The following is a 23,911-nucleotide window of genomic DNA, read 5'->3' as shown; positions in this document are numbered from 1 at the left end:
CAAGCCAGCACAGTATCACGTTGTCAGCGTGTTTCTGGAATTAAACGCGAGGGCATCCTAAAGAGGCGCATGTAAATCATCCTCCGCTTTCCCTGTAATCCTTCCCGTGTTGTGTTCGACTCACTGGCTGAGACTGGGGGGAAATATCACTGGTCTAAGCCACGGTGCAAAATTTGGAAATCTGTTGTGCGATGTGTCTTTCCATATGTGAGATGCATGTCTATATATCAGCGCGGGCAAATGCACATGCCTCTAAAAAGCCGATGCAAACTAAAGTGAGAGACTGCTTTAGTGTGTAGTTAGTTGTCTGGATAATGGCTCTCTCTTGAGGGTTTCCGTGACTCTGTTTTCTGTGTGTAATGGAGAGAGGGAGCTTAAGCTCGCCTGAATGCATCACACAACATCTCGCACTCGAGCACTTTCACTTCTTTCCCCGGACTGAAGCTCAACGTTCCCTCCTGCTGGTGGAGAGAGGTAAAGTCCTGCTGGTGGAGAGAGGTAAAGTCCTGGTGGGGAGAGAGAGGTAAACTCCTGGTGGGGAGAGAGAGGTAAAGTCCTGCTGGTGGAGAGAGGTAAAGTCCTGCTGGTGGAGAGAGAGGTAAACTCCTGCTGGTGGAGAGAGGTAAAGTCCTGCTGGTGGAGAGAGGTAAAGTCCTGGTGGGGAGAGAGAGGTAAAGTCCTGCTGGTGGAGAGAGGTAAAGTCCTGCTGGTGGAGAGAGGTAAAGTCCTGCTGGGGAGAGAGAGGTAAAGTCCTGGTGGGGAGAGAGAGGTAAACTCCTGGTGGGGAGAGAGAGGTAAAGTCCTGCTGGTGGAGAGAGGTAAAGTCCTGCTGGTGGAGAGAGAGGTAAAGTCCTGCTGGTGGAGAGAGGTAAAGTCCTGGTGGGGAGAGAGAGGTAAAGTCCTGCTGGGGAGAGAGAGGTAAAGTCCTGCTGGTGGAGAGAGAGGTAAACTCCTGCTGGTGGAGAGAGGTAAAGTCCTGGTGGGGAGAGAGAGGTAAAGTCCTGGTGGGGAGAGAGAGGTAAAGTCCTGCTGGTGGAGAGAGGCAAACTCCTGCTGGTGGAGAGAGAGGTAAAGTCCTGCTGGGGAGAGAGAGGTAAAGTCCTGCTGGTGGAGAGAGGTAAAGTCCTGCTGGGGAGAGAGAGGTAAAGTCCTGGTGGGGAGAGAGAGGTAAAGTCCTGCTGGGGAGAGAGAGGTAAAGTCCTGCTGGGGAGAGAGAGGCAAAGTCAAGTCAAGTCACCTTTATTTATATAGCGCTTTTTACAATACAGATTGTATCAAAGCAGCTTCACAATGATAACATGAAAATAATACAACAAAGTTTGTTTCTAAAAGAAAATTGCGTCAACGTCCACCTTAAGTAAGGCAGATCAATAATATTATTGAATATTAAATGTCCCCAACTAAGCAAGCCAAAAGCCAAGGCAACAGTGGCAAGGAACCAAAACTCCATCAGAGACAGAATGGAGAAAAAAAACCTTTGGAGAACCCAGACTCAGTCGGAGGGCCAGTTCTCCTCTGGCCAACGAAGGAACATTGTATGATTCGGGCAGCGTTACAAGTCAGACTGGATCAGAACATTTAGAGTATTTATCCATTTCCATCTTTTTGGAAGTCGAAGTAATCACACCGGTATGGAGACGAGTTGTTGAGGATCAGTGCCGTCCACCATGGAGGGTCCATATCGCCGGCGTTGAGTCGTCTCTTCACAGGCTTTGTGATTGGGGCATCTGAAGTCTCCGTGAGAGGCTAAAGTCCTGCTGGGGAGAGAGGTAAAGTCCTGCTGGGGAGAGAGAGGTAAAGTCCTGCTGGGGAGAGAGGTAAAGTCCTGCTGGGGAGAGAGAGGTAAAGTCCTGCTGGGGAGAGAGAGGTAAAGTCCTGCTGGGGAGAGAGAGGTAAAGTCCTGCTGGGGAGAGAAAGGTAAAGTCCTGGTGGGAGAGAGAGGTAAAGTCCTGCTGGGGAGAGTCGTTATAGTCAGAGATCCCTGCGATGATAAACCGCAGGCCTGAACCTCTTGATATTCACGATGGCTTCGCGAGCGGTGGAGAATAATTGCATTGATGTGCTTTTACATAAAAGTTATTAAAATGGAATGGTATGCACAAGCAATAAAGAAAGAGGCACAAATCAGATATTAGCATTTGTGTGAAAGCAATGGCATAGAATAATAATTCATATTCTCACAGCCTTTTTTTATGGCCTCGCTGTAACCCCATATGAATTTCAGGGGGGCAGAGATGGGTGTCAAATATCCTGACTTTAGCACAGCGAGCGAGGGCTATTAAAACCAGCCGGCTTCGAAACCCCCGTCCTCCAACTCACTCTCTCCTGTTCGTGTTCTTCCTCATTGGTCTTTTGTGTGAAATTATAGCAGCCCCTCCTCTTCATCTCTCTCTCTCTCTCTCTCTCTCTCTCTCTCTCTCTCTCTCTCTCTCTCTCTCTCTCTCTCTCTCTCTCTCTCTCTCTCTCTCTCTCTCTCTCCTGCTGCAGATCCTGCATATGTTATTGAAGGCAGAGACAGCAGTTTTATATAACACGGGAGTAGATGCCTGCATTAACACATCCAGACTGAACGATAACATCCAGTTGGCCTAATCTTGTGTTCAACATCAGCTTTGGTGAAATTAAATAAGCAGTTTCTCAGTCTCGCAGCGTCTGAGATGAACAAACCCTGCATGGTTTAAAGATAGAGTTCATCATTTTTATCATCATTTACTTTCCCTCATGATATTTCAATACTATATGACTTTATCACTAATGGTGTTGAGCTAGTTTTCCCCCTATGCAATTCGAGTGGATGATGGAGAAAATAAAGTGCCACAGGGTGTGTGCACTATATTCCAAGTCTTATAGCTTTATGTGAGGAATTTAATTTGATATGATTCATTGAGAATTTAGCTTGACAGCCATTCACTTCTATTGTATGGAAAAGAGAAGCTTGGACATTTTACTATGAACTCATTTTCTGTTCAGTGGGATAAAGAGAGTCATACGGGTTTCCAAAGACATGGGGACATTGTGAGATCAAGTTTAAAATATAAAATTGGTCAGGTTTAGGGTAAGCTTAAGGTTAATATATAAAGTGTTTTTTATCCTACTTTTCCAGATACCGGAACAATCAATATATACTGCATTCTTTATACAATATTATCAAGAAAATGATCTGCTAATTATATTCATCAGTAGAACCACCGAAGAAGAAACCACATCTTCCAAATTGCATTTAAATAGGGAAAAGGAATGGATGCTCAGATCATTGTTTGGTTTTCTTATGGGTTTTTTTTTCTGTTTCTTTTATTTTTACATCTCAATACATTTTAGAAACTTGCATTCACCAGAAGACAGAAATGTATTTTTTGGTGTACTGTCCCTTTAAACAATACAGTTAGAAGAACGATTTCATGCATAAAAGTCGATGTGGAAGATGTGGAAAATGCATACATCGTGTTGTTGGTGAAATGTTAGTGTGCTAATTTTATTAGGCAAGTGTGAATAAGGAGCAAATACAAGTCCAGTTGGGCATTAGCAAATGTTGATACATGCAAGTAAGAATCATGATGTCTGCTTAGTTTTACCTTCTCACTGTCTTAATGTGTCCAACAGTATTTGCATCAATTTCATGTTTAATACAAGCATTCTCTTAAACGTGTGTGTGTGGGGGGTGGGGGTGGGGGTGGGGGTGGGGGGGGGGGGGGGTGAACGTGATTTCACCAAGTACCACATGTTCCGGGATCAACATCTTTGATCAGATTTGAGGGACAAGTTTACAGTTTATGTCAAGTTTAGGCTTAGAACCAGGGTGAAGTACTTAAACATCAGTGTTATTCACCTTTCATTACCCTCTGATTTTAGGAAAAAGATATGGGTAGGGTTAGGTTTAGGGGTAGGGATTGGGTAAGGACTACATTTTGGACCATGTCTTACTTGGCAAAATCACGGTGACCCGTGCGTGTGTGTGTACATGTTTTTCGATCCCAGTGGGGACTTAAACCTGAATGCACACAGACTCATGTGGACTCGTGTCACTGTAGGACCTAAATTGAGGTACACTAGCTTATAAACCATACAGAATTAATATATTTTTGTAAATATGCAGAAAGTTTTGTGTGATGGGTAGGTATAGGGGTACGGTTAGTGTAAGGGGACAGAATATACAGTTTGGACAGTATAACAACCATTACCTCTATGGAGAGTCCCCACAAAGAACAAAGATAGTGAACCAGACTGTGTATGTGTATGTGCGTGTGCATGTGTGTTTGGGAAGGTTATGTGGAGAGAGATTCCCAGACAGAGGGAAGCGACTCAGCATGAGAGCTAAAGCGTTTGTCCCTGTGTTCTGGTTCCTGCAGGATTGCACCCATGGAGCGGCTGCTGCTGGTCCTGGCTCTGTTCTCCATGCCGTCCCACGCCATGCTGTGTCCCAAACGCTGCACCTGCCAGAACCTGCTGCCCTCCTACACCGTCCTGTGTGCCAAAACCGGCCTGCTCTTCGTCCCACCCAACATCGACCGGCAGACCGCCGAGCTGCGACTGATGGACAACTTCATCACCACCCTGCGCCACCGAGACTTCGCTAACATGAGCAGTCTCATACACCTCACGCTCTCCCGAAACACCATCAGCCAGATCCAACCGTACGCCTTCGCCGACCTGCAGGATCTGCACGCGCTACATCTCGACGCAAACCGGCTCACGGCGCTGGACGACACACATTTACAGGGGCTGGTGAATCTACGACACCTTATCCTCGCAAACAACCAGCTTCACAGCATCTCGGAAGGAGCCTTTCAAGACTTCCTAGAAACTCTTGAAGATCTCGATCTTTCTTATAACAATCTGGTGGATTTGCCGTGGGACACTATATCTATGCTATCCAGCGTTAACACTCTTAGTTTGGATCACAATCTCATCGACTTCGTGCCTGAAGGGATATTTTCAAATCTTCACAAATTGGCTAGACTGGATATGACGTCCAACAAGCTGAAGAAGATCCCGCCGGATCCTCTGTTCCTACGCATCCCGGTCTACGCGAAAACAAAAGGCTCGCCGCTAACCGCGCTAGTGCTCAGTTTCGGCGGGAACCCGTTGCATTGTAATTGCGAGCTGGTTTGGCTTCGACGCCTGACGCGGGAGGACGATCTGGAGACGTGCGCGTCCCCGCGAGAGCTAGCGGGGAAATACTTCTGGACGATTCGCGAGGAGGAGTTCGTGTGCGAGCCGCCCATGATCACTCGGCACACGTCGAAGATGTTCGTGATGGAAGGTCAAGAGGTTAGTTTGCGATGCCGCTCCGTCGGAGACCCCGAGCCGACCGTTCACTGGGTCAGTCCTGACGGCAAGCTAATCGGGAACACCTCGCGCACCGTGTGCTACGATAACGGCTCTCTGGATATCTTGACGGCTACGGTGAAAGACTCCGGCGTGTTCACATGCATCGCGTCCAACGCTGCCGGAGAGGCTACGGCTCCGGTGGAATTAGTCGTGAACCCTTCGCCGCATTACGACCCCAAACTGGAGCCTGAACCGGGACCCTCGGACATGCCGACATCCATAAAGTCCAACAGTAGTGGAAGTGGAGGCCAGTCTCGAGCTGATCAGCGGGTCAGTGTCTCAGAAATAACCTCAAGCTCAGTGATGATCCGCTGGCCTCCTCAAAGCCACATCCCTGGAGTTCGCATGTACCAGATCCAGTACAACAGCTCCACCGATGACATCCTCATATACAGGTGAGCTTCAGCCCAGATTCTGTTCTCTATGATTTCAGGGTTATTATAGTTAACTAAATCTGAAACTTTTAGACTACACAATATTTTTTGTCTGTTATGATACTCACCGTGTCAGATTATGTGCTTTTGACTCCTAAATGCTTGTTGTGTTGTGGACAAGAAACATGTAAGACTACACGACCAATCATCACTTGCCGTCTTTAAGAATGTGCGTGATGACTAACTTTGGAAACACAAACGTAAATAGCTTTCTGTCCTCTGTGATTTACGGCAGTGTTATTTCAGGGTACGGTTACACAACAACAATATGCTTAAAACGGAGACGTTTTTTTCCTTTGAGTTTTCCGCGTACAGACGAAACCATTGTCAAAACAATACCGATTCACACGGATCCGCAAAACGACTAAAAAACGCTGTATTCTGCTGCCATCGTCTTCAGAGTTTCGCGTTTTTGTTGTTCACACAGACACCATTTTCAAAAACATGCATTTTGAAACCCGCTTTTTCAAAAGTTTGCGTTTTCAGGCAACCAAAACGCTGTTGTCGTGTAAACGAACGGCCAAAACAAATTAAAATTTTACGTTTTTAGTTGAAAATGGTGTCGTGTAAACAGCCCCTTAGTCAGGGTTATTGTAGTCAGCTAAACCTGAAACATTTAGTCTACATAATACTTTTGTTTGTTATGATACTCACTGTGTCAGATTATGCGCTTTTGACTCCTAAATTCTTCTTGTGTCGTGGACATGAAACATGTCAGAGCAACATCACTTGCCGTCTTTAACGACGTGTGTGATGTCATAGAGAAGGCGGAGCTAGCGACTGACTTATGGAAACAAGAACGTAAACAAAAGCGGCGTGATAGCTTAATGCTATCCCAGCACCAATACCATCGTCTCTTTCGTTTCGCCATGTTTGAAAGCTGCGTATGGAAGTGGTCAATGTCACAGATGTGACTGAACCCGTCGTGGAGGACCGAGAATAATAAACATGCTAGTCTTTCTATCGTGACATCATGAAGCGTTGCAGACTGTTGTCGTTCACTATGACACGCTATACGAGATTTTAGGCTGACGAATCGCCACGACACTCTACGTCAAACGGATCGTTCCTAAATCAGGCTAATATTGTGTCTGAACCCGGGATAAAACCATATTTAAAGGTTCTCTAAGCGATCCTGGGTGACGTCACTTCTTGTTGACGTTCGAACTATTGTCAAACAAAACGGAGGCTAGCTAGACCCTCCCTCCTCCTCATCCGCACACTAACCCCCCAAACCACACCCCCAAACCCTTCTTGTCGGTGATTGGCTAGAACAGTTTGTTATGTTTTGGGGAGCGGGTCGCTGCAGTTTGTTTTTGTTGCTGTGTGTGGAGCCAGGGCTGTCTACAGAGATCGCGTTTCTTTACAGTGTGTTCAGGGGACAGGCAGCCAGCGGATAGTGAGGAGATGTTTGCTGTATGTGACAAAAAATGTTTTGGCCTAAAAAACGCGTGACATCGCTTAGAGCACCTTTAAAAGAAAAATCAACTGTTGCTTGAAATAAAAGATGTTTACTGAATTAAAATAAAACATAAACAACTTAAACTTACTTTATTTCAGCTAGTTGCCAATGCAACTTTTTTCATCTTGATGTGGTTTAACTTTATGTACTAAAATAACTAAAACTAAAAATATGTAAAAACGATTTAGACATTAAAAAAAAAACTATTAAAAATGAAGAAATTCGCAACTAAAATTAAAATGAAAACAGAAAATATAACAATTAAAACATTCAAAATATCAATAACAACTATAATAGTATCTCAATAATACTGAAATAACTCTGATTTTAGAATAATGAGATACTATTATTGTACTATTATAGTTGTAAATAGTTTGAATTAGTTAAAATGTTTATATTTTTTATTATTATTATTATTATTATTATTATTATGTCTATATATTTTTTTATTCATTTTAATTTCAGTTTTAGGTTTAGTTATTTTACTACCTAAACCAAATGAAAATGAGCATCCTTGGCAACTAGCTGGAATAAAATGGGATTTTATGTCGATTTACGTCAAGTTAATGTCTAGTAGCAGCATTTTGTAAGCTTTTAGTTTAAGTTCAGTATAATTACGCAGGCTTGCAGTGATTTTATCGGTGATTAGACAGCAGACAGCACTCATGTTAGTGTACTAAGGACGTGAGCGGCGTGTCTGAATGTGTCAATGCTAAAATGCTTTTATTTTAATCGATGCGTCTACACTGGACTGGAGGCCGACAGACGCACTATTGATATTTCTGATGCACTTCTCCAGACACTTTATCATCCCCTTCCATAAGAAATAAAAGGATTTTACCAACATTAATTAAATGATTTACAGATTTTTTTTTTTTTTTTTTTTTTTTTATTCAGAGCCAGCTCATGGTTTCTCTTCTCTCTGATCTACTCATTTTAATCAGCTTTTGCCTCTAATGTATTCCCAGCTGCAGGAATATCAACATTATAATAATTATTATAATATAATGAAGTTAAAAATAAAGTTGTGTACATAGTTATTCACCCGGGTCAAACATCAAGCTCACAGTTGATTCTGCCTGTATAATTTTGAAAAGGTTTATGGAAACATTGCAATGTGACATGGAGATTACAGCAGTTTAAGATTCAACTAATTCTCTTAAATCAATGTCAAGGCAAAAACATGCAGCTTGAATGTCCGCATTTACAATCAAGTTTGTTGATATGAAACTCATAAATGCAAGACTTGCCGACGGTGGTAAAAAATCTCTCGTTCTGAAACGCGATATTTGAGAGAGCTCTTTGGATGGACTATCTCCCCGAATGGGTTTTGAATCTGGGTAATTCTGCATTAGATAAACAAATTGATTCTGTCTTTGTTCAAAGGGAAAGGCTGGCATCTGAGATGGGGGTGTTAATGGCTTATGGCGCAATCCTATTCAGATAGTGGATGAAACATTGCAACTCCTCTGATGAATACAAATGGACCTCAATGATTGCCAGCCAACAAAGACACAACAATATCATGAATGCAATATATGAAATACATCCATACTTTTGTTCTGTGCTAATCAAAGGATCCTCCGACGGGAACGGCTGTTTTAGGGTCTCCGCTCTACACGTCAGAAAAGCTCTTGAAGGATTTTCATTAGTGCGCTGACAGATTGGCTTCCACGGTAATACTTTCAGCCTGATGCAATTCAAACCGAATTTTGCAAAGCAGGATCCAGCAGACGCATTGACACCCTTCAATAAATCACAGCGCTTGAGGTGCACTGAGGAAGACAATAATAACAGAATAACAATAGAAGCTGCGCATCAAGCGCTTGCCCTCGTTTCTGATGCTCCGGAAAGATCACAATGAAGGCGTATTTGCATTGATGTTGAAATATGTCTCACATTCAAAACCCAGTCTTTTGCTTTGTGCTATATAAAGAGGATATGTTTTGGGTTGCGTGTCGATAATGCCAGCCTTTATGCGGAAACGACTTGTTTTTAGCATTCAGCCGCGGCCACACTGCCATGACTCCTCACTGAAGGCGTCTGTGAGGATGTAATTAACTCCTGCAATAATCCCTGTGGATAGATTAAGAGAGAAGAAAAGATACATACAGAAAGCAATTTGCTATTAATTATGGAAAAGGCAAGGGGAGTTCTTTGGTTTATAGAGCTGCAGAGTAATCTAAAAGTCTTTCAGAATCAATTAGGAATGCATGCGGCAGACTCCCCGTCCGACGGCGAGCCGGGCGAGAGCACAGATGACTGCGAGATGGTGGCCGAGGTGAGAATGTAGAGTGTAAACTGTGAGCTGAAAAGACAGGTTAAATTTGAAGTGATGTGTGGGTGAAAGAGCGCTGGAGGCTCAGTGTGCATGATGCCAGACGCAGACCTGGAGGAAGAGCGAGGTGTGTGTCAGACGCAGTGCATTGACATCAACATACGTTCTCTTCCCAGACGCGCTCTTCAAGCCACTGGCAGGAAAGTGGAGCTCTTCTTGGACACGTTGCTCTACTGTGTAAATTTCACACACCCATATCGAAATCGCGAATTTTGAAGGCGTAATGTTTATTTAAAGGGCACATATTATGGCATTTAAAATAATTAGGGATGCACGATGATATCGGGACAACATAAAAGGTTAAAATGACCATAGTCGGCATCGGCCGATATTAATATTTCTGATGAGCCTTGCCGATAGGGTGGCGTGTTTCCTATGCGCACGTGACGACCGTGAACGAAGCATGAGCGCCAGCAACTTAAACTTCCAACTAGGGGTGTGCGTCTCACGCAGTTTTTGATCGTGGATGATTAAAATATCTCTTCACGATCTGCTTTTGAAGAAAAATCATAGTATCGTGCATTCAGTTCAATTCTGGCGCCTTACTGTACAACGCGACGTACATTCACATCACATCACATGTAAACGCAGAGGTAGAGTTACACTCACGGGACACTGCAATTCACAAAAGTTCATTATTTGCATGTGCGTCAAAGTCTTGCTAGTTAAACATGTCATTCACGTGCTGATGCGCTGTTCTAACATCCGCTTTTCTGAGCGCGTTACACCCGACGCTCACAGGAACTAAAGCCTGTCACAGCGCCTGCATACTGGACTAATCTTTCGAGTCTTATTGCGCTGATACTGTCAAATACACACACGGTTTACATAAACAATGTTGGTTATGTCTAAAGTGAAAGCAAACGGAGAAAATCTGCTTGTCAAATGCGTGTATATTAGACGCGTCGCGTGCAGTTCTTAAAGAGACAGTAATAATATGCTGCCGCTTGTCCTTAAAGAGATACTGCACCCAGAAATAAAAATTCTGTCATTATTTACTCACTCTAATGTTGTTCCAAACCTGTATTCATTTCTTTCTTGTGCTTAAATATACTATGGAAGTCACTGGAGTACAGCAACTGTTTGGTTAGCCACATTCTTCCAAATAACTTTTATTTTCAACAGAAGAAAGAAACTTGAGAGAGTAAATGATGACAATTAACATTTTTGGGAGAACTAGCCCTTTAATGTTAATAAAACAACAAAACAGAGGAAATTACTCACTGCTCTTGACTAATAGAAGCTTTAAAAAGTAAAAAATATATATATATCGGCATCTGCATCGGGCAAAATAAATTTGAAAATATCGGCATATCGAATATCGGGCAAAATCCAATATCGTGCATCCCTACTTATAATATGTATTTATTTTTACCGGATTTGCTCACCGACTCCCAAATGATTCGTCCAACGACTCATTTTTCCAAACCCCTCCTTTGCGTGACGCTAATCTGCGGTGATTGGTCAGATGACCAATTAAATTAACTCAGTCGACTCATACTTTTGAGAGATAGTAACTTTTTTACGGTGAACTTTCATATATAAAACTTTGCAGGATGTTTTTGTTCACTTAGATCTATGTTACACACTACATGAAAGGAAATTTTCTAAATTCCATAATAGGGGCCCTTAAAAAAAAAAAAAGTAACCATATAAGACTGTTTGGGGTGTTCATAAATTGAAAAAAAAAAAAAATACCTTTATAGAAACTTAATAGGAAAACCAGTGGCCTCATCCCGGCAGCGCTCTATTACATGATGTTGCAATCAAATATATTTACTTTAACTGTAATAACACTATGGTTCAAATTATAACCAAGTACTTTACATGTGCTTTAGTATGTTACTTAACACATCAACATAAGTGTACTTCTATACAGCATGACGGGAAACTATTAAAACATATTTACAATGTATTTGAAAGTAAAACTGTTTGGTTTAAAATAACAATTTGACATTATTACAAAGTGCACTTTTCTAAATGTGTACTCGTGTCTTAAGAAACATTCACTTAAGTGGCCTTTTATTTCATTAATGTTATATTATCTGCGAATGCACATTCCAATATATTAGGGCTGTCAAGAGCAATGAAAGAAACGGCTCTTTTTAATGAACGAGTCATTGAATCAGTGGCTCACCCGATTGATTCGCTCAAAACTCGGATTCATTCAGAAATCAGACCCCGCTGTGTGTTGCTCAGAGACGTACAACAGTTCTGGCTTTACTGGTAATATTTTCGTTGGCAAAATTGAGCAAAAACAGTCAATATTGTGTGTAAAATATATCACAATATTAACTTCTTTATTGAATTGCGGTATAAAATCAATGTCACATTTGCACTCGTGCTATCTGGGACAAAACAGCACTCGTGTGATAGTGCTTAACTATGATATAAATATGAGATTAAACTCATACAGGCTTTTGCCCTGATATATTAACATGTTAGGGCCATTATAACTGCATTATATAGACTCCATCAGTGAGTTGTTGAATGTAAGATGAACTATATGGTCTGGGACGGGGCGGGTGCATTCAATTATTTTAATGTGTAATTTTCCTATGACTAATGAATTAAATTAACGTGTTAAATCGACAGCCCTTGTATGTGTATATATATATATATATATATATATATATATATATATATATTGTTTGCATTCATAATATAAAATGGATAAATATACCAGCACAGTGTTTTACAGAATAAAGAAAGTCAAACCGGTTTGAATTGCCAGTATTTATTGTATTTTTTTAAATAGAAAAACTGTTCCTTTAAAAAGAAGCTGTATAGTGACGAGGGTCTCTGCTTGAGAATGTCACCGTTAGCTCTCATTATCTTCATCTTTTTCACAATTATCGGCGTCTTTCTCTCTCTCTCGCTCCCTTTATTATGTCCCTCTTTATTTGCATGTTATCATCTTTAATTTGAGCGTGTTTTAAGTGTGTAATTAAGCTGTGCGAGCTCCTTCAGAGGACAGTGAGATGACAGGGTCTCACACTCGAACCCTCTCAGAGCCGGCCGGAGAGAGAGAGAGAGAGAGAGAGAGAGAGAGAGAGAGAGAGAGAGAGAGAGAGAGAGAGAGAGAGAGAGAGAGAGAGAGAGAGAGAGAGAGAGAGAGAGAGAGCCTGTATCTCTCATTAGCACATGACACAGAGCTGAAGCTTCTCCAAACCTAACGCTTATTAAAACTCACTGACAGCGCTGTTAACAGTGTTTAACGGTCATGAGATATAAGACAATGTGTGTGGATGAACATCTAATACAGTTCGGACATGATAGACAGCTAATCAGTGGCCACTAAACGTGTAAAAACAGTATATTTTACTGTAATAAGTTATTCATGGGAGTTTTTGTGATCTATTTAAAGTCTATTTTATTAAATTATTTATAATTGTGTTATTTGTAATTATTTTATTAAATTATGTATAACTGTGTAAATCATTTATTTTTATAAACTTATTTTTATATATTTTATATTAATTTAAAATGTCCTTATAAGATGTTATAATAATATTCAGATTTGGCTCTGGAAATTAATTTATAATTCATTATTATTATTTTTATTTTATTATTGATTTCAATACATAATTTTTTTTAAATAATGTAATAAAATAATTGTATTTTAAATAATGTATTTTTAATGAATATATATATATATTTTTAATATTGCACAATTATTACTTAGTACGATGCTATAATAATATTCAGATTGAATTGAATATTTTGCATGATCTGGTTATATTTTAATTATTATTTTATTTTAATTATTATTTTAATAAATTATTTTTATTAAATAATGTACTAAATTTGTATTACATTTATTTTAATATTTCGTTTTATATTTTACATTAATTAAACATTTCCTTAGTAAGCTGTTATAATAATAATCAGATTGGATTTAAGATTTGACATGCTCTGGTTATTTATTTATTTAGAATAGTTAATTAAAATAAATGTATTTACTTGCAATACATTATTTGATTGTTTAGATTTTACATTAATAATGTACTTAGTAAGCTGTTATTATAGCATTCAGATTGGATATGATGCTCTGGTTATTGAAATATATCCCTAAAAAAGTATACAATCATATACAATATTTACTAGCTTTGTCATGTATTACAATCTGTGATAAAAGTGTTGCTCCATCAAAAAGAAAACATTGGGCTTATGCACTGCTGATATGATGTAATTTCATATGTGTCTGTTTGTCAATAGCAAGCAAAAAGAGCGAGCAGCTCTCCACAGTGTGTACGCAGATAGCAGTATACACACTTACACACACACACACACACACACTCATGCACCATTACCCTCACCGTCAACCCCTCGCTCGCAGGCGCAGCTCGGCCAATTACCCGCGAGGTCAAATGTAAAAATATGCGGTCATACTCAGGGTCACACACACACACAGGGTGAGGAGCATGGCGTGACTCAGGTCTTCATCTTCATCTTCATCTTCTCACCTCAGAGCATCAGAGAGAAGTGCAGTGCTGGACAGAGTCTGCTGAATAATGCATGCACATAACCACCAAACCTGCAAAAGCATGACACGCACGCTCATGGGATTAGGACTGGCTTAAAAATATATATATTTGGTAACATAATGCATCATAAATGTACTCATAATGAATGCTGCAATGCTAGATAAAATGCATCAGGCTTTAATATTTGCATATTACTTGCTACACACAAAATCAGATGTCCATCATGTGTTTTAAAAAAGTATACTTTCTAAAGGTGTTAAAAAAGCATTATAATGTATTATAACTGTGGTTACAGTTTCTCATTAATAGTCACTGTTTGGGGTCATTATGACCCCACTGGACTTTTCCTTGATTTTTTAAAAATGTTCCCTTCATCTCAGGGCCATAAAACTCTGTGACTTTTCCTACATAATCTATCTAAATATGCACAAAAAAACTGGGTTCGATTCGGTTGTTCTAAAGGTGTGTAAAATTTTTTTTTACCATTTAAGGGGTTTGGGGTCAAAATGACCCCAATTGAAAATGAATGGGAAAATGAAAAAAATGACTTTTTTTATTTTGTTTGTCAAAAAAATAAAAGTAAATCCATTATAAATCTGAAATGTTCTACATATAAACCAAGGTCTGGTCCTAGAGCATAAATAGAAAGTAGAACAAACTTTTTATCTCATACACACACACAGACACACACACACATGTCCTGACTGCAACAGAGAGCATTTTTACAGAAATTGGCAAATAAAATAAACAAAACTGGCATAAATTAAAAAAAAAAAGACATCTAAATCAAGGTCTGGTCCTAGAGCATAAACACAAAGTGGAACGAACTTTCTATCTCATACACACGCACACACACACACACATACACACACAGACACAAATCTATGTGACTGCAACAGAGAGCATTTTTTTTACAGAAATTGGCAAATAAAATAATCAAAACTGGCATAAATAAATAAAAAAATCACATATAAATCAAGGACTGGTCCTAGAGCATAAACACAAAGTGGAAAGAACTTTCTATCTCACACACACAAACACACACAAACACACACATGTATGTGACTGCAACCGAGAGCATTGTTACAGATATTGGCAAATAAAATAAACAAAACTGGCATAAATCTAAAAATATATATATTTAAATCAAGGTCTGGTCCTAGAGCATAAACACAAAGTGGAACGAGCTTTCTATCTCACACACACACACACACAAACACACACATGTATGCAAATGTATGCATCCTGTTCATTACAGTTTATTGGTGCTGTTGTTTTGTATTATATTGGTTTATTTACTTGGTTTATTTAATTTATTTTGTTCTAAAATCTCTTGTTCAAAAAAAATAAATAATTCTTGATAAATAATTTTCTGAAATAAATAGTGTGTGATTACAATCATGTCATAGTGCTGACTTGTAATGTTTATGCAAATGTATGTATAATAATTTGCAAAAACAATAATTCAAAATATATCAGACAACAACAACAAACTCTAAATTTGACATATATATTTTGTGAATTGCATAAAATATTTTTATCATATATATCAAGTTGTTAGGAGAATTTGAAGCATCAAGACAAATGAAGGGAAAATGAATGAGTCTCTATGGACCTCTATTGGACAGATGTGGTCATTGCACAATAATTCCTTAACTGTAAGAAAAACAGTTTTTCGACTAACCACCAGATGGTAGTATTTTATCCCTAACACATAGAGCAATGTCCAAAAACTATTTAGATTTAATTATCATCATCATTTAAGTGATTTTTTCTTTAAAAAATCATTTTTCATGTGCCAATTTATGGCCTAGTTATGTAATTGTGCAGTAAATATGTAGAAAACCTAAAAATTTCCCAAAAAACACAGCATTATTGTATAGTTGAGAAGTGAATTAAAAAAATTATATATAGTTTTCCATATAAAAAATTTATATTTCCTTATGCAATCACTCTTTAAAAGTTTGGGGTCAATACGACCCCAAACCACTTAAGCGTCGTCCTTTTTAAACAGTGACTAAGGGTTAAATCATGTGCAAGAGATAATTAATGCATTAAAATACTTTTATGATGCATTATATATACAGGCCTCAAGTTGAGTTTTACCAACTATGTTAATCTTTGAATTAGTTATGCCGTTTCTTCTGCATAGTTAGGGGAAATTATAGTGCATGTTTAATCAGTCAATTTAATACAGTGAATTTTTCCTTTGGAAAATGTATAACACCTGCATTATATAAAATAAAAATAAAAATCTACCTTTTGTCTGGTCACTTTGGGTTGTGATGTGATGTTACAGTCAGATTATATTTCATAGAGTTCAACGTGTTTTATTTACTCACCAAAGCTGCATTTGCTGTTAATTGTGGACGCTGATAGCTAAAATAAAATTACAATCATATACAAAACCTCCTCTCGTTTTTTGTTTTTGCTAATGAAAAGGCGCGCAGACACAGTCTCTCCGCTGCAGATGGCTCTCGGCACACACACACATGTTATGCCTAAATCTAGTTTGACACGTGTCTCCCTTTGGACAGCATGGCAATATTGTAAACACTGTGTGTTCATGACAGCCATCTGCCCTCGGCTGAGTTCGGTGGAGTTTAAACTAAAACGCTCAGAACATTTGGTCACTTCACTCTCACCGAAAGTTTGGAATGAAAATGATTTTTTTTTTTTTTTTTTTTTTTTTTTAGAAGTCTCTTCCGCTCACCCAGAATGCATTTATTTGATTAACAAATACAGTAAAAACTGATATATTATTCCAATGTACAGCTGTTCTCTTTGTGAATATGTAGTTTCCTGTGATCAATTACTCCAGTCTTCAGTGTCACATGATCCTTCAGAATGATGATTTGATGATCAATCATTATCAGTTATTATTGGTGCTCAATTATCAATAATTGTTCTTACTATTATCAATGTTTTAAAAAATTGTTTTGTAAAAACCATGAACAGAAAGTTAAAAAGAAAAGCATTTATAGTAACGTTTTAAATATGTATAATGTATTTACTGTCACTTTTAATAATTTTTTTATTTTATTTTATTCAAAATTGGTAAAGACAAGTATTAGGCTAATTTATCTCGTTCTTTTTATATCATACCCAAGACTTTTGAATGTTAGTTAATCATGGTTTCCACAAAAATGTCTAGAAGCACAACTATTTTCAACATGGATAATAATCATAAATGTCTGCATCAAATCATCATATTAGAGTGATTTCTGAAGGATCATGTGACACTGAAGACTGGAGTAATGATGCTGAAAATTCACAGGAATAAATTACATCTTACAATATATGCACATAGCAAACAGCTATTTTAAATTGTAATAATATTTCACAACTTTTGCTGTATTTTAAATAAAATTAAAGCTGCGAGCAGCATTTAGCGGGGTTCTAGCATTTAAGGCCTTTAAGCACATAAGCATTAAAGACATTAAGTTTTATTTAGCATGTATTTAACCACTGACATCATAGATGGAAAAGACCATTTACAGCCAATACAGGCAATTTACCATAGGACAAATATGGTTTTCAAAGCTTTTTGACAGTTATAGCGCCACCTATGGTCCGATCTCCATGAAACTTTGCATGCTTCTTCACCATGTTTTCCTTTAGGATTTATAGGCTTTTCTAAATGACCCTGTTACAGCCACGCAAATGCAAAATTTCAACTTTTTTTCCGATAATTATTGATCTAGAGTCCAGAGAATTGCCCTAGACTGGTCTGGTTCCGATCAGGCGAAAAAACAGGGACAAAATTCGACATAGCAGAATATTTTCTGCCTAAATCGAAATTGGAGATATACATTTTGTCCGTCTTGTGCCAAGGATCACAGTGGTGTAAACACCTTGAGTCTACCTATGGGCCAATCGGGGTCATACTCTGATAGGTTCTCCCCAAATTAAGGCCTACCATCTGGCCAGGTTTCAAGTCTCTAGCACTTACGGTTTGGTCTGCACGATCAGTTTTACAAATCCTTACAATTACAATAGGGATTCAGCACTTTGTTAGCCTGGTTAAAACCAGAGCATTCTCAGTTGTAACTGAGTTATGGTCTGGTAAAGCGTCATAGACAAATCATTTCCAGAGGAGCGTCACCAACGGACGTCGCGGATAGACCTAAACCCAATCAGAGCGATGAAGGAGATGACGTATGCAGAGCGGCGGAGACACATCTCCGAGTGTTGTTCTTTGCTCGGTTTTTAACAAAAAGGAAACATTCAAATCGCTTAAAACAGACGCGATAGCTGATTGGAACGAGTGATGTTCGACGGCGGCATCCATCTTTGTAATGTAGGCTACAAAATCTGTTTCAAAATCCCAGCGCTGTCGTCATCGTGTAAAGCCCGCCCCAACGTTTCTGATTGGTGCCTCGATTTCGGCGGATTGGAAATGGGCTTGAATGAGCTCTTTGCCAGACTAACTTTCAGAGCAAATCTAAATTTGCCGGAAGTTGTCTGGGTTTTCCCAGGCTAGCCTTGGTGAGCAGAAGATGCAACTTAGAAGTGCATTTATTTAACCTTTTAATGCTCAAGACGTCATCTTTTCTCTCTCTCTCTCTCTCTCTCTCTCTCTCTCTCTCTCTCTCTCTCTCTCTCTCTCTCTCTCTCAGGATGATCCCCGCCTCTCATAAGTTGTTCACCCTGAGTGATCTGGCCTCGTCCCGGGACTACGAGCTCTGTGTCCTGGCGGTCTACGACGACGGCATCACGTCTCTCACCGGCACGCGATTGGTCGGTTGCGTGTCCTTCGCCACTGAGCGCGAGTTTCGCCACTGCCGCTCCATCCATGACCAGTTCCTCGGCGGCACCATGATCATCGTCATCGGCGGGATCATCGTGGCCTCGGTCCTCGTCTTCATCTTCATCCTGCTGATGAAGTATAAACTGCACAGTCAGCACTACAAGCAGAAGGCGGCCCGCGTCAGTAACGTTTGTTCTCAGACCAACGGAGGCCAGCAGGGGGCGTCATCGGGCCCTCCTCCCAGATCCTCGTCCTCCTCGGGATCCGCCAACAAGCCCTCCGTCCCGCTCGGGTCGGACCGACAAGACGGGCCACACGGCCTGGACGGGGGTTACGGGGCGCTGAAAGGAACCACGGTTGTGGACTTGAACCCGGACTACGGGAAATCCGTAAAAGATGACGACTCCATATCGCAATAACACAGGGTTCAATCCCGCCTCCCTTCCCATTCTCTTCACACCTCAACCCATTCAGTTTTGTTTTCCATTGCCACGTCTTACTGAGGATTTCTCCTGTCCAAGGTGAGGACGATGTATTTATTATTTTTTTCTCCTCTCCTCTATCTGTAAGGATTGTTGTTGCTAGGTAACCGGTTGCCACCGTGATAGAATATCCTCTCGGTGCTGATGCAGAGATTTACCAGTTCTGTTAATTAGACCTCCTTTAATGGATAAATTACAGACGTGCCGGCTCTGCTGTCTGTCTGTGTCAGGGCGACCGGCCTAAAAAGATTTCCCGAACGGTACGGTGCGCTTGAGATCACTATTTAAATTGATAGCCTGACAGTTGTTAAGTTCAATAGCATGCATTTAAATTACAAAGGCGTAAAATTGAAACGCTATTCCTAGTTGGGATGTTTGCAGGGAAAGTCATATGGTTTGCACATTAGGCTCATGTGTATGTTCTGCATATTTGAGATTTATTTTATTGAGGAGGAATAACCCCTTGAGATAAACCATCTCGTTTTCGAGGGGGTCCTCGAATCTAGAGACAAAAACTGACCTTACAATACGTGTCAAATATGACAGAAAAAAAAACAGAAAAAAAAAAAAAATACACACAATAAGAAAAAAAATGCTAAATACAGAAATATAAACAAAACCAATACAAACAAGACATTCACTCATCCAAGACTCTCTGAAGGTGACGCACTCATCCCTAAACAAAGTAAACACATATAATATGTACCAAAACACACATCTAGACACAAATAAACTCATATACAGACAAAAATGTATGTACCATGCCAAAAAATAGGTTACAATGAAAAAAATAATAATAATCAAAAGCAATTACATATATTCAGAAGATGTTGAGCTAGGTGATTCTTAAATATTGAAAAAGAAGATAAAGAGCAAATTGAAATTGGAAGATTATCCCTGCTGAGTTCCCAATCGTGCTATTTTCCTGAGAGATGCAGGTCATGCGTCTAAATATTGGTATTTTGCAGAGACTTCATATGAATTATCACTTCATTACAGTATTATGAGTCCAAGGCTATGACTTCACACAATACTAGGGGTGTAGCGATGCCCTTATGCCACGATTCGATACATATCACGATACTGAACTCACAATACGATATCAAGACATATGATAAAAGGTCAACAAATAAAATTAACTTTTGATTAAAATGCTAAATTTGATATTACATTGCTGGTGTAAATGAATAGACTTGGTGCTGATAACACAATGCACAGGACAATAGTGACAGCAGAATAACAATATTCATGATACTGAAGATGAAAATACAGAATTATTTTAGATGAATATACTTGGACTGTAACGGTGGCTGTTTCAGTAAAGACAGGGCATTGGATCCAGGTGCAGTTTGACATTTATTATTAACAAAACAGTCAGAAAGTAAATCCAGGCAAAGACCAAAATAATCCAAACACAGGAAAATCCTGAAACTGAAACGACTCATCCAGCAAAGGACATGAGAAACACTTGGGAATATACACACTCAAGGGGAGATTGGCGAACAAGACACACCTGGGAACAACCATGAGCTAATCAACAAGAAAAACTACAAAGGACTACAAAACACGGAGCAAAACAGGAAATATCATTAAAGTCCACACAAGACGAGGCGAACACAAGACGGCACTCATGGCATGCACTCTGTCACTGACTAGATAGATTTAAAATAATGTTGGACACTTTTTACCAGTAACATCAGACATCTGGCATTACCAGGACCCACACATATCCCCCCATTGCATTATTATACATTATATTCAACATTAGGGGAGCGCGGGGCACAATGTAACGCGGGGCTAGTTGTAACACACTTGTTTTAAATACTTCCACACATGCCACCGCATGACGAAACTTGGTGTATTTACTAGTTGCCATTTCAACACTATGTAGAGAAAAAAAATGCGCCAAAATTTAGAAATCTTTGTAAGATATCACTGAACATTTATTTGACCATAGCAAAAGTACATTTCTTACTTAAGTTAATTTTTCATCTCTATTTTTTGTTTATTTAAAATTAGACAAATCTGATATTGTTTTAGTCTCCAATCTGTTGTTTAACAGTTGTTCTTTAATGCTTCGCTAACTAGCAGAAGACACTAGCCGGGTTTAAACCCTAGTTGTGCAGTTAGGATGTTGTAACACTACGGTTACAATGTGCCCCTATTAGAAATATGCTATTATATTCTATACTTTTATGAATTCTATTGAGAAAACATGAGAAACATGTAAATAAAGACTGAGAGTCAATGTTCAGAAATTATTAATTATTATTTTTGTTTTGAACTATGCTGTATATCTGTGTTTTTCGGTGTGTTTGTTGTCAAACTCAAAAATTAGTTTATTTTTAATTATTAAAAAATGCCATTATTTTATATGAAAAAGTTAATAATTGTATTTTATTAAGAAAATATTTTGGGTTGACTTGTATATTTTTTTGATTAGATCAGATTTTAAGCTGTCATATGGTGATGTTACAATGTGCCCTTCACATGTTACAATGTACCCCACCTATGGGGCATGTTGTCACACTTCACTTCCATTCTTTCGGGGTAAATCAAGAAAAAGGTATACACTGCATTAATAAAACAAAACCACATAATTGTACTAGACATGTGGGAAATTAATGTGGGAAAATAAACCCTAAGTAGATTTACACAAACTGAGAAAGTCAAAAAGCGTTACGTTGTGCCCCGCGCTCCCCTAGATATAGTAGTATAGTAGTAATATAACCTTTTTCTCACACAAAAACTTGTATTTTGAGTGTACATATACACGATAAATATTGTTGCTTTTTTGTATTGCCATATATTGTGACACCTCATACACAATACACTAGGCATCATTCATTTGCAGACTTTGTAAATGGTTATAGAGGAAAGTGCAAACCAGTTTCAACAGATACCGATAAATGAAACACATCTCTAAAATTGGCCAATGTAACCAATATTACTGATACTCTTATGACTGCTAGTTGACATGTAGTTGCAAAGTTATATATAGTCTGAAGTGGACTATTGAACTAAAGTGCACCAAAACACAACACATCCAAGCTCATTTCATCAGGGGTAGAAAATAAAGTAGAAAACTACATTTCCATCACTTTTCCCTGCTATTGTGCTTCTTGTTAAACCCAGCACCAGCACACCGGCAGCGCTAGAGGCATTGGTTTGTGTTCGAGTTGTATTTGTATTCAGTCAAAGCCCTGACGCCCTTGGAGGCTCGATCTCTGTTGGCCTGGCTCCTCAATCTTACAACACAGCGATGGACCACCTCAGCTCTCAGGTTCAAGAGATGAGTCCATTTAATATAAGCAGGAGAGAGCCATCTCAGTGAGCTGGTCACGGATGCCTTGGACTGAGGATGAAGCGTATCTAGTGTTCGGTGGGAAACAGCTCCTCAACGGACAGACATCTGACGCCGCTCGACCGAAGAGTCTCTCATGAGAAACTTCACAAGCTTCTGTGGCGAGCGCTTCATCACAAAGAGTGATTATATCTGATCAGGGTGACAGACTTCTCAAGCTTATGAGATAAATCACCTTTATTGACCTGCAAAAACGTCCATCTTTTAATCCAGAGCTCGAAGCCAAAAATCAGCACCTCTGGATCATTTTTCGCCAGTAGCCAGGGTTTGAAATTAACTTATTTACTTGTTCACCATTCAGAACTTCTATTAGCCAAAACAAAAAATAAATGTCAGAAACAACACTGAGTATAATCCATGAATTTACTGTTTAGACTTTAATACATTTAGTATTAATACTGGTTTTCTGATTCATTGTTACCATAAAAATATCAGTGATTTTAAAAATAAAACTATTGTGTATTAATAATAATTTGTAATAATATGTTTTACAATAAAAATACAAACAAATATAATATAATAACTATTTTTGTACTTATAATGTTTTACATTAATTACGAATTAATTTTAAAGATGCGTATTATGCATTGTTGTGCTAATGTTGGAAGCTCTTTCATAGTTTAGGAATCATCACTCGCTGGTTATGAGTTTTTGGAGTCGTTTATGAGTTACGAGCATAGATATCCATAATAAAGGCTAGATGTCTCGTCCGCGCTGCTGGCCAATGGAGGTCGACGTCCGCACCTGGCGGCCATCTTGTCACAGGCAGCTCGCTCACTCGTAACATTGTGTTTTAATGGTGCATGTACTTTTTAAATAACCATAACTTTCTAAATTTTCTACCGATTTTCAAACGGTTTGGTTTGTTATAAACGTCAGAGATGTAGTTATGACACTGCACACTTTTGAATAATAAGTGTATCAATAAATTATCATCCAGAATTATAGCCACGTTAATAACGTTTGTAAGAAACCAAACCGTTTGTAAATCCATCAAGATTTCACCGAGATGAGAGTATTTGTGTTCGTGCTGATCACTCATCTTACATCAGGCACCACAGAGCCCGCCAGAAAGCTTGCCTGTGACAAGATGGCCGCCGGTGATGACGATAGAGACTCCGCCGTAAGACATCTAGCCTTTATTATGGATATCTATGGTTACGAGCCAGTTAGTTTATATGTGTTATTATTTTCAAACCTGCCTGTATCTCAATTGAGTGCCGATTTGACATGATCTAACGTTTTTGATGGACCACAATTGATTAA

General features: G+C 39.1%; 1 protein-coding gene across 1 annotated transcript in view; it reads left to right on the top strand.

The window, feature by feature from the left end:
* si:cabz01090165.1 (uncharacterized protein LOC100333421 homolog) overlaps window positions 1-23,911 on the top strand; it is an 83,413-nt gene that overhangs the window by 56,066 nt on the left and 3,436 nt on the right. Inside the window, exons 2-3 of the mRNA XM_056240404.1 lie at window positions 4,347-5,723; window positions 18,669-19,320. Of these exons, the coding sequence (XP_056096379.1) occupies window positions 4,347-5,723; window positions 18,669-19,218 (1,927 nt within the window). The 3' untranslated portion in view covers window positions 19,219-19,320. The remainder of the gene's footprint in view (window positions 1-4,346; window positions 5,724-18,668; window positions 19,321-23,911) is intronic.

The sequence above is a fragment of the Rhinichthys klamathensis genome, unplaced genomic scaffold, assembly GCF_029890125.1.
Source record: "Rhinichthys klamathensis goyatoka isolate OS25496 unplaced genomic scaffold, OSU_Roscu_1.1 h1tg000596l_1, whole genome shotgun sequence".
Lineage (NCBI taxonomy): Eukaryota > Metazoa > Chordata > Actinopteri > Cypriniformes > Leuciscidae > Rhinichthys > Rhinichthys klamathensis.
This window is presented reverse-complemented; position numbering and strand designations above follow the sequence as displayed.